General features: G+C 41.4%; 1 protein-coding gene across 1 annotated transcript; it reads left to right on the plus strand.

Moving 5' to 3' along the window:
- The first annotated feature begins 4,827 nt into the window (after positions 1 to 4,827).
- LOC103719851 (S-adenosyl-L-methionine-dependent methyltransferases superfamily protein) lies at positions 4,828 to 6,540 on the plus strand. Its single transcript, XM_008809279.6, has one exon. It carries the CDS (start codon positions 4,883 to 4,885, stop codon positions 6,305 to 6,307), a length of 1,425 nt encoding a protein of 474 aa, XP_008807501.3. The 5' UTR covers positions 4,828 to 4,882; the 3' UTR covers positions 6,308 to 6,540.
- The last annotated feature ends 5,714 nt before the right edge of the window (positions 6,541 to 12,254 follow it).

The raw sequence follows: 12,254 nt of genomic DNA on the forward strand, positions 1-12,254 counted from the left end.
TAAAAATATCTAAGTTCAATAAGATGTAGCTCAACTTTGCAGGGTGCATCCATCTTCCAGCCCCTCACACCCATTCCTCCGCTTATATATATATATATATATATATATAAGTTCCATCCACTTTATTACTTCATAAAGTTCATAGTTCATCATTAAAGATCTTTCTCTTTTTTTATGATACCATGGTTATTGAAAATAATACAATGCTATATGGTGCTTTATTCAAGAATATAATTCTTACACACCCACTAACTAGCTTAATAGTGCAATAGTTTCATAAATGAGCTATTGTTTATGCACTTTGAAAAAGCATGCGGTCTCTTCCTATTTTTTTCATATTTTATTTTCTGAGTCACATAGATATATATATTTTTAGATTGGTTTAAATAAAATCTGGATTCATCAAAAGAATAAAAAAAAAAAACATGAGACCATGCTTCCTTTTCTTACTCTTCAATTGATAAGTCAAATAAATGCATCACAATCTGTTTTTGACGGTTCCACAACATTAAAAACATCTTTGAAAAAAATTCAGGGGAAGATATGGTACACGCGATGGGAACTGCAAATGTAGGCCACCAAATTAGCTGCACATTGTGCTCGCGGTTAAAAAATATATGGATACCGGGGAAAGACATCATCACGTTCGTCATCGTATAAATATCTTGTTCACCGATAAAAGGGTATTAGAAAGTAATTTCACCTCCACATTTATAATAATAATATCATTATTAACAAGGAAGGGACAGAGAAGGTCCGCGTTCCACGGGGGTGATAAAATTATCCAATCTCAAGAACATCTTCTTCAAACCTTGTCTGAAGGGCGAAATGCTGACCTCTCATTGCAATCTCCTAGTGGGCATCCCGAATATTGAAATATTTGAATCTGGGTGGAAGCGACATTGGATTGTGAGTGGCACAGCATGTACAAAAGTCAAACGTTTCCTATTTAGTGCCTGTCTGACTAAAGCAAAGGATAAACTCAACCCTCCCAACCACTATGCTTTCAGCCAACCGATGTCCTATTCTTTAGAGCTGTTGAGCGAGTCCATGGTGGCGGCTCAAACCACTAAATACCAATGGCTCGCAGCCGTGATATACAGGACACTCCCGCCGAGTTCCGCCAACATAGTATTAACTTTTCTTCTCAAAGTAAACTTGTTTGATGAGCTCTTATGAGACGAGCATGGGCCTCATGAGCACATCTCCCTGAAGGCCAGACTGACCTTCTTGAGAGCATATCACCGCAGGCCATCTCTTCTGCACAAAGGTAAGCAGAGTAGGTGGTTAGTTCGTAAGGCTAGAAGCACGCGTCCCGGTGTTTGGCTACGGAACGGTAGGCGGGATGGACGCAAATCCGCATGCATCTTTGACGAGATCCACGTGGAGGAGCTCTTTTCCAGAAGACAGCGACTTTAGTCCACTTCTTCCAATGGCTTTTACTTTATAGGGTGGAAACCACCAGCTCCGACCATTTCAATGGAAAAAAATAAGAGAAGACATCATATACTAATTGGTGGCTACTAGTTGATGAGGATGGCGAAGCTGACTGGTACCATATTGATCCGAGAGGCCGGAAAGAGGAGGGAACAAGGTAAGAATGTTGGTATTGGGTGAACGCTGACCTGGCCTGGATGTGATTTTTAGGTGCTCTTTTGGTTTTTAGCAAAGACCTTAAGCAGTCACAGTACTTCTGAATTTGAGCCGGAAGGGTGGGCGGTGCGCGTGCTGTTGTGCGATCCTGCCCGAGCCCATTGGATGCATTCACCTTGCATGGTGGAGAACTGATGAAAATGACTCTTTTTTTTTCTTTTTCGTTTCATTTTTTATATAAAAAATGAACTCAGCAGGATAAAGGATTTTCATCTGATCAACAAAGCATGAGATACACTCTATATACACCCAAGACGCATGGGATGTTAGCAGAGCTGGACTTTAAGTTTTAAGTTAACCATCATTTGCTCCCGTGCATTTGAACATGGCGTGTATCTGATTTGGTAGTAACGAGAAGGTACAGTTTTATATACACTAGGAATCTATTCCGACAGGGAGTTGTCATTCTGGAGCATGATTTAATTTGACTACAATTTTTAGTTCAGAGGTTGAGGAGGGTGAGCTAAGCTTGGTAAAGTGCCAACCTGCACTTACCTAACAAACATTTTAATTATAGATCAACCCAATTTCATAACGAACAGCAAAGACTTGATACTGCTTCAAAGATTTTCAGCCACAGCAGCTCATCTGAAACGATCTGGTTCCATTTGACTCGATTAATTCATATTAGTGATAATGTATGTATTGGCGAGATTTGATCAAGTATGAGCTGGGACTGAAGAAATGCTTAGCATTGTGACGTAACTTTTGTCTTATAGCATGCTTTAGTTTCACTATAATTATCCGTTCAGAGATGGCTGAGATGCAACAAGGGTAACCTAAGCCAGGCAAAGGCGCCAACCTAGACCTACCTAAACAGCAAAAACGTTATAATCTTCACCCATCCCTATTTGATGATGAACTACTAAAACTCTCTCTGTGTGTGTGTGTGTGTGTGTGTGTGTGTGAGTGCGTGCGTGCGTGCGTGTGTGTGTGAGTGAGTGTTGAGTGCGTGCGTGCGTGTGTTTAATTACAGGAAGTTGATAACCCACTCTAAGAAAGAAACACCAAGCGCATCAGGTACAAGTAGTTGAGCAAGGAGAGAAGGCTGAAGCCCAAACAGTATAAGTTGGTGCAGAGGTGACTGCCGTTCCAAAATAAACGGGTTGGTTGGTTGGTTCTCTTACACACATGATTGCAGGAGAAGTTTGGAATCGAAGAGCGCAGAGATCCGATGCTCCTCAAGAAAGGATGTTGGTCTATTCCCCGTCCACGGATCAATGAAACCATGGCTATAGAATCCTCTCCAAGGACCATTTATCAGATTGAAACATAGTCATTGTCCCCAACCCATGCCACGCTGCAGTAATCTCGGTGGATCGTAAAGAAGTGTGGCCATATATATTGTTGGCTTCCTTTTTCTCGAGATCATGGAGACAGAAAAACGAATAAGTTGATAGCTGGGCTTGGATAAATCCGAGAGCATGCTACTAATAACTCAACAGGAAAAAAATAGATGGTAGTGGGTTCGATTACTTTCGAGAAAGGGAATAGTAATTAGAAGCTATGAACTACTAACTAAAAATTAAAAGGATCAATTAAAATAAGTGAATGATAAACTGATAAAGAAATTGATCATTAATATGGCGAAGGATTAAAAGCCCCTTCTTGAGATTACAATTTGATACTTATAAGTTGGTTCTATGAACTACTTGGATTGCTCATTTACACCATATGGACCGCTATTGCTATGCATGGTAGATATCTTCCTTCCTCTAGTCTTATATTCTCGGTTATGTTACCACTCCTCCCACACTCTGAATAGTGGTAAAATAGATACAACTATTCAATTTTGATACATGTTCTTACTTATTGATGCTAGATGGACCACTATTGTTATGCATGAAGTTATCTCCCTCCTACTACTTCTATAATTTGGGTAGTGCTATCATTCATCAACATTCTTGGTAGTTGTAATTACTGGCTAGCTACCACTCCATTAAAGGCCTCGTCCTAAATTGATAACTCTCATGCCCTCCCTATTTACACCTAGCTACTTGGTCTAAACCTTGATGCTTGAAGGTATTTCAACCTATACTTTTGATTTTTCAGACTGCATTCTTGAATGTATCAGTCTGCTCTTTTGGTATTTTGGCTTTAACCTCTTGGTGTTTCGATCGGCATCTTTGGTATATCAGTCTGTACCCTTGATATTTCAGCTTTCATCTCTGATACTTAGCCTATGGTTCGCATCCTTCTATTAGTACTTGACCTACTAGCCATATATTTTAACTTGCTACCTGAGTTCTTCGACTTGCTAATTGAGTACAACTTCGACCATAGCACTGCACGAGAATAATTGTATGGATCACGACCATCAATATGACATAATGTAAATACATAAAAATTGCCGCAGAAGAATTAAATGTATTGATCAAAGCTGATTTTGATGAAATCTGTTATGAGGGCTGCCCAGCAACAATTGTTGGATGGGACGGTTGGCGAAGGCAACAAAAAAATTCGAGTGTCACTCAAGTTTGGCACTTCAATGGATCTGAGATATTCAGTTGCAAGGAGAAGAGTAGTCTATTCAACCTCTTGAGTCTCTTTGGCATGTTGCCTAAACTTACCGTTTCTCCCCTGCCATGACAGCCAACGAAGATGGATAAGAAGACTGAGAAGAGCTCATCTGCTTGGAAGCAGGCTTGGAAGATAGAATACCATGTGCTTCTTGGAATGATCGAAAAAGAGAAATGATATGGTCATGGATCATGGATCATGGATCATGGATCATGGATCATGGATCATGGATCATGCTCACGTTGAGCATTTGGTTGGCCCGAAGTGGCATTGAGTCGGCGGTCCCCGACGTTCGCTCTTCGCTCAAAACCAGGAGGCCCTTGAGTAACCAAAGCTGTGGAGTCAAAAATCAGGTGTAACATAAGCTCAAAGTTTTTAAGCCCAAACAATAACTCATTTGATGTGATCTGATTAGGCTAGGTTACTTCATTTTAGACCAATTCGTTTAGGTTGATCATATTTATATAATGTCGCATACTGGAAAAGGTACGTCAAAAAGTAGATGTTATTTAGCTAGGTTAGGTTGGGGATATGTGCCATTCTAAGAAAAACTCTGATCCAAATTCTCAGCCCAACGGTTTATTGGGCCCAATCGAATGAATCCCGTAGGCCCAGAAGGTCCGAGGTGCTATTTACAAGGTAACAAAAAGGATAGGGTGCTTTCTGCACGACAAGGAAAATCCTCCGGCCGGAACCGGGAGAAGGCCCGATGGGTTCGGGAATCGAGCCGGCTGCTTTGGAGCGTCTCTCCCCCTCCCGCTTCCTCTCCTTCTCTTTCCCTAACCCCCGCCCCGGTCCCGGTCCCGGCCCCGGCCCCGGCCCCGGCCCCTACGGCGATCCCCTCCGGGTCGCCGTCCTCGACTCCCCTCTCCCACTGCCGCCCTGTCCGCCGCCCGCCACCGCCGCCATGATCGTCCCTCTCGGCCGCGAGCACGACTGGATCTTCTCCACCCCCGCCGGCCACCTCCAGCTCCTCCTCTCCTCCTCCCCTCTCTCCCGCCTCGTCCTCATCGGCGACCCACCCTCCCCCTTCCCCCAGCCCTACTCCCGTCCCGGAACGAATCCCGATAGGGACTCGCTCCTCCGGTTCCAGCAGAGCCTCCTTCCCCTCCTCCTCGCCCTCTCCCCCAGGGCCGCCTTCCGGCACGGCATCCCGGAGATCCCCTTCCTCTCCTTCGAAGACGAAGTGCTTTCCGGCGTTCCGGTGGAGGCGCTGGCGGGCCCCGCGGTCGGGCAGATGCTGGTGGAGGACGTGGAGATCGACCAGTCCCCGGCGCCTCCGGAGCGCCGGCGGCGCTTGCGGTTCCGGCGGAAACCGAATCTGGTGCAGACCCAGGTACGGCTCCTCCCCCATTCCTTGAAAGTTGGGATGTTTCGGCCGGAGACAGGCTCCTTGGTGCAGCCCTACCTCGGGCCCATGGTCGCTGGCCTCTCCCTGATCGCCCCGTCGATCGGGGAGCGAGTCCGATCGGGTTTGATGCCCCGGGCTCTCTGCGTTGGGGTCGGCGGCGGGGCTCTCTTGATGTGCCTGAGATCAAAGTTGGGTTTTGATGTGTTGGGGGTGGAGGCTGATGACGTGGTTCTAAACGTTGCAAGGCGGCATTTTGGATTGGTCGAGGATGAGCTCCTTCGTGTTTGTGTTGGCGATGGGATTCGACTGATCGAGAGCTTTGCCCGAGAAGGGACGACGGCTTGTTGTGGTTTGGAAGATGGGCAGGTTTTGGATCGCGTCGGCGGTACAGGGATAGAGAAATTGGGAGATCCTTCTTCTGGTTTCGATGCCATCATGGTGGACTTGGACTCTGGAGATGCTATGAGTGGTATCAGTGCACCGCCTTTGGAGTTTGTTCGGAAGGATGTTCTTTGGGCTGCGAGGTCGGTTCTTAATGACCATGGAATTCTAGTAGTAAATGTCATTCCTGCGGATGGGTCCTTCCATAAGGGGTTGGTTGATGCTGTCTGCGAGGTTTTCGCTGAATTGTATGAACTAGATGTGGGCAATGGTGAGAATTATGTTCTTGTAGCGTCCACCTCGCCGGTTGAAGCAGCAGCAAGTGAGACAGCGGATTCTTTTTCTGAAAAATTGAACCAAGTTGTCGATGAAAGATACATCAGTGGTATAAAGAAAATCTGAAATTTGATGAGATGTTGGTGGCTTGGCTTGTTTCTCTCTGCTTTTTGGTGTTCAGGAGCGAAGAACTGGAATGTTTGGCCGCCACAAGCTCATCTCTCGGAGCAGACTTGTCTGCGATGCTCTTGTATACCTTCAGCATTGAAGTTTATAGAATACTAGTCCTATGCTCTTGTGTACCTTCATCGTAAGTCATGCATTGAAGTTTATAGAATACTAGTCTTATGATGACAAAACATGTTGTAGATGCTGATCTGGGATGTTTGGCCATGAAAATTTTCATGTCGTACTATCAAAATACTTCATCGAGCAAGGAGAGCAAAGCAAGTGTGGTATGCGAACTGAGGTGAAGCATTAGTAGCAGTGTGTTATCATCCGAGTGAATGAGAGGTGTAGCTTTCTGAATAGAAATAGGTAAATCCCTAAGATAAACCAGTCCTTTTGCCTAATTCCTCCAGATTCTTAATGCCTCGCCCCCCCTGCGAACGCACGCTTTCTCAGTTGACTAGGCAGTTACATCCCTGCTCTTTGCCTCCCCAGAAGAATGCTCGCCTTCTCGCATCAAGTCTCTTGGACACTCGGGCAGGGAACTTGTGAATATCCTTGTAATAGCAGGGGCAGCAAGCACCAACCTTCTATCATTTTTGTTGATCGATGGCAACCATGCATCCTTAGCTAGCTTCCTATCACTGATTGATAGTCCCAACTGAATCGAAGGGAACATGTCAAGCTTGCAATTCGACATGGTACCAAGAGATTCAGCTTCATGTCATTCCATATTTAGGCAGATGATAGTCACAGACCAAACGGCAAGGCTTTAAATTAGTGGAGATGGTACTCGCCGGAGAACTATCGCAAAAAGAAATTGAATCATCTTTCCTCCTGCACAAATATTAAAGCACTCCATTCTTTATCATCCATCTATTTGCACGGATCTTAAAATAATCCATGCTCTATCATTCATCCTTCTGCGTAGATCTTAAAGCACTCCATCTTCCATCAACTTTTACCTGCACGGATCTTAAAGTGCTCTATTCTTTATTATCCATCTAGTTGCAAAAATCTTGAAGCACTCTATTCTCTATGATCTATCCGTCTGCAGAGATCTCAAAGCACGCCATCCTCCATAATCTATCCACTGCATATATCTCAAAGCGCTCCATCCTCCATCATCCATCCACCAGCATAGATCTCAAAGCACTTGTTCTTCATTATTCATCCATCTGAATAGATCTCAAAGCGCTCCATCTACTGTCATTCATTCGTATGCATGGCTCTTAAAGCAATTCATTCTTTGTCATCCATTCGCCTGCATAGATCTCAAAGTGCATCACCTCTCTAATCCATCTGCTTGCACAAATCTCAAAGCATTATATCCTTTGACATTCATCCTCCTGCAAAGATCTTAAAGCACTCGATCCTCCGTTATTTATCCAAACGCTTCATCTTTTATCATTCATCTACCTATATAGATCTCGAAGCACTCCATCATCTATCCATCTACAGAAATCTCAAAGAGCTTCATCCTCTATCATCCATCCACATGCATATATCTCAAAGTATTCCATCGTCTATCATTCATTCATTTACATAGCACTATGTCCTTTGTCATTCATATATCTTTACAGATCTCCAAGCACTTCATCTTCCTTCATTTATCCACTTCCAGAGATCTCAAAGTATTTCATCATTCATCCATTTGCATAGATCTCAACATGCTCCATCCATGTGACTCAGTTTTCTCTTCCTTTCAATTCGACTGAAACAATAGCTCCTTGTTAAGTTAGTTGGAAGGGTAGTTTTGAAATTTTACAAAAATTTAGATACTAGGTGACCCTCATGTGATAGTATTTTATAATGGAGAAAGCCGGTTGGTTCATATTGCAACGAATTTGAAGTTTTTGTGGTTAATTAGTAATTTTTAAACTTTTGAGATATAATGTTAAATAGCTCAAAGTTGTAGAGTTTCTTTATATTTCTTTTTTTAAAAAAAAAGTGAGCCGCCACCTGGACTTCAGGTCTTGATTCTCTCCTAAGACCAGACCCTGATAGCTATTGACTTCCACATGAAAAATTATAGATAACTATAGTTTACCGTTAGAAATCCTCTACGTTAAGAATATGTCGGCTCTACAATCAACTAACATTAGGAAATATTAGAAGGATCTAATAACTTAGTAGCTTTCTATTTTTGATATGACTAAGGCCCTGTTTGAAATAGGTTTTGGAGGGCCAAAAAATACTTTCTGGTTTTCCAAAAGTACTTTTACATAAAATAGAGGTGCTCTGTAAAAATTTCGGAAAGCAGTTTTAGCTTTTTTAGAAAGCTAAAAATAGCTTTTGGGACAATCTTCATTTTGGAGCTTTTCGAAAAAGCACTTTTAGGCCTAGTCGGAAAGTTTTTTTTGAATAAAATATCCATGATAAAATATAATAATTACACAAAATGTCCCTTTAATAATTGTTTAACCAATTTTATCACCTATCCAAAAAATTTATCATATTATGAAAAATTAATTTACGCTAATAACTATAATATTTTATATCTTTATTATTGTATTATACTATAAATATAATATTATATTACATTATATCATAATACATTAATATGTTATGTTAAATAATTTAATATTATATTAAATTATTATCCTATAGTATATAATATTATATTATATTACAATAATATTATACTATATTATATATTTATGTATTAATACATATTCTATTTTGTTATGCTCTATTATATAATACTATGCAATGTTCTTTATGGTTATTTTGTCATACCAAAAGTAATTTCTCAGTTTATTTACCAAATACATATTAAAGTAGTACAATATCTTACAAATGTAGTTATCAAATAGCAAATAATTTTTTATAAAAGCTCTACTTTAGAAAGCTCTAATTCTAAAAGCTCTATTGCCAACAGCTTCCCCATATGCTGCTTAACTTATTAGTTTTCATGCCTCTTGTTTTGACTTTGACGCATGTGAAGGCTGGACATTTATTTTTCCCAAGTGTTTACCTTTGTGATGAATTTGTTAGATAAAATATAGTTATTTGAACGCGGGTACGTCTGCTCTCTCAAAGGGGTTTGCTGCCACGTAAGATTTCTAAAAATATGTGGCCATAGTTGCCACGTCAGAATTTGTTTTTGTTATTTCCCATTTTGGCTCCAAAAGCTGCACTCGCTGGAAAGTGCTTGCGGCTTTTTTAGCTGAGCTATGCTATGAGCAGAACTTTACGAGAATCCGCTGACTTGCAAACGCCATTTCCAGGGCGATAACAACGGTGGTACCCCAGCCACATGATGTCTGCTCCAAATTTCGGCATTTGTGATGCCCAGCACGGTGTCTTTACGAACATGTTGCCATCATTACTTCTTTCCCCTCCTCTTTTCCTCCTCCTCCTACTCCTCCTTCTCCTTCTCCTTCTCCTCCTGCTGCTTTTTCTCATTCTTCTCGTAAAGCTGAATGTACATGATTATATAGATGATGACCATATGTGTGCACCATTTTTTTTTTGGTACAAGGGCTTAAAACTAGCAATAAGGTCATGATGCAATGGGAATCAGGACAAGGATTACAGAAATACAAAAACCTCAGCATACATGCTAGCTATATTATGGTAAGAAGGGGGTAAAAGCTGACACATGCATCTGGCTCCCGTTGAAAGTATTAGGATGTGCCAATCATCACTGAACCTGAAGGTTGAAACAGCTTCCTTCTCCGAAAACGCCACTCATGCTGCATGACTGCATCAGCCTGCGAAATAGCTGCAAATTCCGACATCAGATTATCAGCAACATGAAGATGAATTTCACCCAGCCTTCTCCGAAATAGCTATAAAATCTGCAGCATAATTGGCTTGGCGATAATGTGTTTGACAACAAAAACTTCTCGCATTCTTTTCCATGCCATAACATCTTCGAAGATAGGTTGATCTTTCATCCTGTTGACATTTATGTTAGCGGTAAGCCGAGTTATCACAGTTTTCAAGTCACGTTCGAGCCATAATTGCTGGGCTTTCAACTCCATTATAGCTACCTCGAGGCCCCAACCAAGCTGCAGTTAGTTCTGCGAAAGGCACTGAATAAGATGGCAGAGGCTGACCTCCGGCTCTAATCAGCCTGCCATCATGATTCCTAGTAACATTTTCCTGCTGCCAATTCTCATGGGGACTTCAAGTTTCCATATCCAAGCAAAGGACTGCTGAATTGATACATCAGAAAATGGATCTAAAATCTGTTTGAGTTCCATGTGACTCAATCTATTCTATACCCGGTAATTGATCGGTCCAGATGCCTTGCGCAATAGGAATTTTGCAGATCCGGTTCGTCATTTCAAGTCGAAATTAAGAGACTAGACAATGGAGTAATGTTCCATTCTTTGCGTGCAGTTATCGATAAAAGTGGGCCACTTATTAAGAGGAGCAGTGTCATTCAAGAGTGCAATAGATCAACCATTGCCTACATTCCACCGGAGTAGATGATGGACCTTTGATCCATATGAGGTGCAATATATGTACACCATTAACTACACCCTAGCTCTCTCAAATTCAGGCATTCCAAATTAAGATGAGGTTGTTGTTGGTTCGCGCCACGCCGATGTGGACTTCCACCTAAGCATGTACGTACGTCTAGTATTTTTTTTTTTTGGGACCAATTAGTGCCCCGCACTGTTGCTGAAAATTTCATTCTTTAGCTCTTTCCCGTCTCCTGTCATCCCTGTCACATATTTATGTATATGTTTTCTAATTCTTCAAATTAGTGAATTTTTGATTGGTCATTTAGGAATGATTCAATTTGTGCAGATAACACCAAGAAGCGTAACGCAAGGAAAAGAATTTTCATTGGATCCGATCATATCAGTTCGCACCAATAATGCTCCCTCCTAGCACGGTGTCTATGGTTTTCCGGATATATTAGCTAAGATGAGAGTATTATCTTATAAAACAGAAATAGAAGATCAAATAAAATATAATATTAAACTAATGCATACATTCTTATGGATGGAAGATATTATTCTTTTTTTTTAGAGGCCAGACTCGTCGTGTATATCTAATATGAATACATTCCATAAAATTAAGAAAATAAAATATCCCAAAGTGAAAGCGGGATGAATGGTGAATTAGTCCACATTTTGTCTGAGTACTAAGCTATATAAGAAGCGATTCAGTCTGCCATCCCAGATTATCTTAAAAATAGAATTAGTCTAGATGTCATGCAGAAGTGTGCCTCTGAATTCATCCAACTATCATGGCGAGAGTTATCTTCAATAGCAATGCATTCTATTTTTAAAATCTACTTCGGTGGTGCCGGTCCGTACCGCCCCCCGCTCCAAAGTGATGCTATACTAATTCTGATGCCAGAGTACAATGATAAATAATATATAATGTACCAGCGGTGCATTGAATCACTAATGTACCACTGATGAATTAATTCCCCCCCTCGTATTCGTATTCTACCTCATCCCCATGTCTCGCCCGCGGCAGAAACAGTGCTCCTTCTTTTTGAATAGAATATTGGGAGAATCAACTCCAACAAACAAAGCCAAAAAGGGTTTCTTTTTGCAACAAAAGGTTGTGAGTGTCAACTCCAATAAACAAAGACAAAAAGGGCCGCGACCAAGGCCGCTTTATCACCGATCAAAACCTTCACCAAACAAAATAAACATAAGAAATGGAAAATGTGACCCCTGTCATTAATTTTTAGGCATACGGACAAAATTGTTCAGGGTTGCCCTGCCTTCTCTGCTGCTGCTCTTACTCGATGGCTCTGATATCACGGTGTAGTTATAATATACACAGGGTATAAAGAAAAGATTTTACATGTACCATCAAATTTAAGACCGTTATACATGATTTGAAAAGTTTAAAATATATATATGAAAAAAATCAGATATTTCGGAAAACCTAACTCATGCATCAATTCATCCCATATATATTGTTTTAA

This window comes from Phoenix dactylifera, chromosome 4, assembly GCF_051530095.1.
Source record: "Phoenix dactylifera cultivar Ajwa chromosome 4, Ajwa_hap1_PhDact_Kaust_v1.1, whole genome shotgun sequence".
Taxonomy (NCBI): Eukaryota; Viridiplantae; Streptophyta; class Magnoliopsida; order Arecales; family Arecaceae; genus Phoenix; species Phoenix dactylifera.

What these genes read in the sequence shown, in the direction of transcription:
- LOC103719851 (XM_008809279.6), top strand. Translation starts at nt 4,883, where the DNA reads ATGGGTTCGGGAATCGAGCCGGCTGCTTTGGAGCGTCTCTCCCCCTCC.